This window comes from Monoraphidium neglectum, assembly GCF_000611645.1.
Source record: "Monoraphidium neglectum strain SAG 48.87 unplaced genomic scaffold scaffold00104, whole genome shotgun sequence".
Lineage (NCBI taxonomy): Eukaryota > Viridiplantae > Chlorophyta > Chlorophyceae > Sphaeropleales > Selenastraceae > Monoraphidium > Monoraphidium neglectum.
In genome coordinates this window covers 1-3,799 of record NW_014013524.1, presented here as the reverse complement: position 1 = coordinate 3,799, position 3,799 = coordinate 1, and the positions used below count along the sequence as shown (strand labels likewise).

Genomic DNA, 3,799 nt, shown 5'->3' with positions numbered 1-3,799 from the left:
GCCGTCCACAGGGGCATACGCGCTCGCGCGGGCAGGCACATGCACCAGTCCGCGGTGCTTTGCCCAGACTCACCCTGTCGCGCTGGTGCCCGCCCTCGTTATTCAAGTGTGCGGGCGGCGGCTGCTCCGCGGGCCAGCGTCATTTTCTTTTGAAGCACAGAATGTTTGCACGCGCAGCTTTGCTGCAACTTGATTCGTGGCGCGTTGCCCGCAAGCTCGGCGGGGCCGCCACCCAAGCGCTGCCTGGCTGCACCCACCCTGTATGCCCTCTCTTGTGGCTCTGCTGCATCACTCGTCCGCGCGTGGCTTTCAACCCATCTTGTTTGCAGGGAGGGGAGGAAGGGGAGGGGCTCTCTGTGCCATTCATCTGTCCGTCTGTCTGTGCTTGCGCGCACCCCCGTCACACCCGCGCCCAGGCTGTGCGCACCAGCGTGCGCGGCCTTGCCTGAGCGCGGGGGCCGCCATGGACCCCCGGCCCAGTGCCGTCGTGCCCCCTTGAAGGGGCGCGGCGGGAGCGGGGAGAGGCCTTGCCGGCCTCCCTGTGCCTGCCGTCCTCCACTCACCATTGCGCCCCGCACTCCTCCCAATTATATGCCGAGTTGAATCGCGGGCCGGCAGTCGCAGCAGGGGGGGTGCGGCAGCAGTCGGCCGCACCCCTCCGCTGCGCTGCGCTGCCAACACCACAGCACCGCTCTGTCTGTGCTCGCAGCTCATGCGGTATCGGAACTATCTACCTTTTTGCCATGGTACACCTCAATACACTCCATCAACTACGTATGCACGTGGGCCCAACCAGCACACCGACCCTCCTCTCGTGCATCTTGCCATGGGTGCGCGGCCCGGCGCTGCTCGCCACAGGGGAGGGGGTTGCGGCTCCCCCCGCCCGGCCTTCAGGCGGCACCTCTTCACTTGCACTGGGCCGTGGGACAACTGCCGGATGCGCAATTGCGGGAAAGGGGCCTTGGAGGGCACGCACTGTTTTGCGTGCCGCTGCATCAGAGGGAGGGGCGCGGGGGGGCGCCGCACGCCCCTTGCCCCTCCCTGCCGTGCCGACCTTTCCTCACACCTCAACCTCCTGGCCACGCCATCATCTGTCTGTCACGTGCTGATGCTGCTGTGCGTGTGGGGCTGGTCTGGCGCCACTGGCCTGCTCTGTCGCCCCTTGGGCCCCCAACACAGGCCTAGGGGTGGCAGTGGCGTGGCACCGACAATGAACTTTTGAACACTCACCAGCAGGCGCATGCCGCCGCCCGTCAAGGCCATCACCGCAGACAAGGGGGGGAACAGCAGCGGCCCCGTGCGCGCAGGCCGTGCGGCCCCCGGGACTCGGCATGGCAAGGCAGCCAGCCTGCCTGCCCTGTAGGGCGTGCGCGGCCCCCTGGCACTCGCGCATGGCCGAGACCCGTCCCTTTTGCCTCTTCTTCGCGCCCAGCAACCCGCGCGCCCCTGCCACTGGGCGTGCCCCCCTGGCCTGCGTCGCCGCACCCGCCGGCTATTGCTTTGCGGTGGCGGCGGCTCGAGCCGCGGCCCGCCGCCCCTTGCTTCGGCCGCCCTCCAGTTGGTAGCCCTCATGTCCTCAACCCCCTTTCACCTTGGACCACCATACGTAATCGCGCGGCGCCGCAGGCCCACCCCTCTTGATACCCTGTTCAATAAGCCACCCCCTCCTTATCCCTGCCACGATGGTCCGGTGCGCGACCCGTGGCCGCGCCATCAGCAATGCCTCGAGGGGGGCCAACCCCAGCACCAGCACCACCACGCGCGCCACGCCAAGGCTGGGCGGCCGTGGCGCGAGCCTCCTACCCCATACCTGCGGCGCAACACGGCCACTTATATGTCACAGCACTTCAACCCTCTCCCCTCACTGTTGGGGCCAGGCCACCGGCTGCCGTTTGTGTGCCCCCACGTGTTGCGTTGACTGCTGCGGGCCCATTGCGCCCCTCGGCCATCGTCGGTGAGACTGCCGGCCCCAGACCTGGGCCGGGCTGCACTGCGGGGCGGGCGCACGGGGCTAAGGCACACGCAGCCACAGTACGAAACGGGGAAAGGGGATTTGGTGCGGCTCCCGCCAGGCCCCTGCGCGCCGTGCCTCCTGCCTGCTCGCATTCCGTCCACCCAGGGAAGACCCCTGATTGGCAGCGGCATTGCACGCTGCACCGGCGCGCCGCGCGGCCCTCCCAATGGGCCGATCCAACCCCTTCCCCCTCGCCGCCGACTGCCCACTCATTCATACGCTACACGCTGCGCGGGCACCGCCCCGCAGCCTGCGAGGGCGCACCGGACCGCGCCCCGCAGGAGCCCAACCCATGAACTTGTGCCCCGCTTGCCATGATGCGCTTTGCCTGCCTGCACTATACAGTATCGCCTCCCCTTCTTGACACAAAGAGCACCAATAACACTTCACCAGCTTGTGTTGGCGCGTCAGTTTTCTTTGGTTGGGGGTGGCTGAACTTCACCCGGTAACACCGGACTCTTGCCCTGGCGCCTCAGCTCACAGGGAGCGCACGGGTCGCGTGCAGGCCAGGGGCGCAGCGGCGCACGCAGCAGCCCTGTGCAGCGCAGCCCAGGACAGAACCCAGGGGCCAACCAGTATCACACTGATTTGGCGGGGAGCACTGAATTACAGTGTTGTCAAAGAGCCCACACGTCTGTGTGAGCTCAGCTCTCAATGGACGCAGCTGCAGCGAGTGCCAGGGCGAAGAGGGGCCGCGCTGACTAGGGGTCGTGCAGCAGCGCCCGTCGCGCCGCCTCCTGCGTGCGCTCCACCCACTCGCCGCCGCTCACGCCCCCACCGCCGCCCTCGTCGCGATCGCACCCGCCTGGCGCCCGCTGCGGGCCGCTGCTGTCGTTGGCCAGGCTGCCGCCCACCAGGCCCCTCAGGCCGCTCAGGGCTTCGCGCAGCACGTGCCACACTGCCGCACCCTGCGCCGCCGCGCCACAGGCGTCCCTAGCGCCGCTGCCCTCGGCCCCACCACTGCCACCAGGGCCGCGCGCCTGGTCATGCTGCTGCATGTGCCGCGCGACCTCTGACGCGCGCGACACCACTGGCGGGGGCAGCCCGGCCATGCGCGCGACGTTGAGGCCAAAGCTGCGGCCAGCGCCGCCAGGGCGGACTTGGTACAGGAACACCAGCGGCGGCCCGCCCTGGGCCGCCTCGTGACCGCCAGTGCCGCCGTCGCCGCGGCTGCCAGTGCAGTTGCTTGCTGATGCGGCCTCCGCCACAAGCCCGTGACCAGACCCATGCTGCCGCGGCGCCGCCTGCTGCGCTGTGCATGCGTCGCCATCGTCCTGGCGGCCCGCCGCGCTGTAGGCCATGTGCCACACAGCCGCACGGCGCGCCACCTCGCCGCTGCCCTCCAGCGACCGCCAGACCTCCGGGTAATGTGTGGTGACTGGCGGCAGGGAGGCGGCCGAAGAAAGAAAACGGCGGGTTGGGTTGGCGGTGTACTGGGTCCTTGCATGCATGCGGGAATGTGTGCGCGTGCTTGTGTGCGCGCATATGTGAGTGTGTGCGTGCGTGCGTGCGCACGTGCTCGTGTGTGTGCTGAAGCGAGGGGCAGGCACCGCTGCTGTGGATGCGACACCCCGAGGTGGGGACTTCAATGACCCCACCACCACATCCATCGCACAGCGCCCGTCGCGGACAAGCGAGCGCGGCGCGTGCCGGCTGCTACCCGCCCAGCGCTATATGCGAGCCGTGCCAGGCGTCTCACACAGCGTGAGGCACTGGTTTGAGACCAGCAGGTGCTCCAGTGTGGCCCAGGCCACCGCGATGCCGTCGCGCGTAGCTGTGCCGCGG

The 3,799-nt window shown here is 69.0% G+C and overlaps 1 protein-coding gene across 1 annotated transcript; it reads right to left on the bottom strand.

Annotated features, from left to right (window-relative positions):
- Nucleotides 1-2,715: 2,715 nt before the first annotated feature.
- Nucleotides 2,716-3,315, bottom strand: MNEG_1098 (hypothetical protein; the record flags this gene model as incomplete). Its single annotated transcript, XM_014050412.1, has 1 exon — nucleotides 2,716-3,315. The coding sequence occupies one exon, from the start codon at nucleotides 3,313-3,315 to the stop codon at nucleotides 2,716-2,718; it is 600 nt and encodes a 199-aa protein (XP_013905866.1).
- Nucleotides 3,316-3,799: the final 484 nt, after the last annotated feature.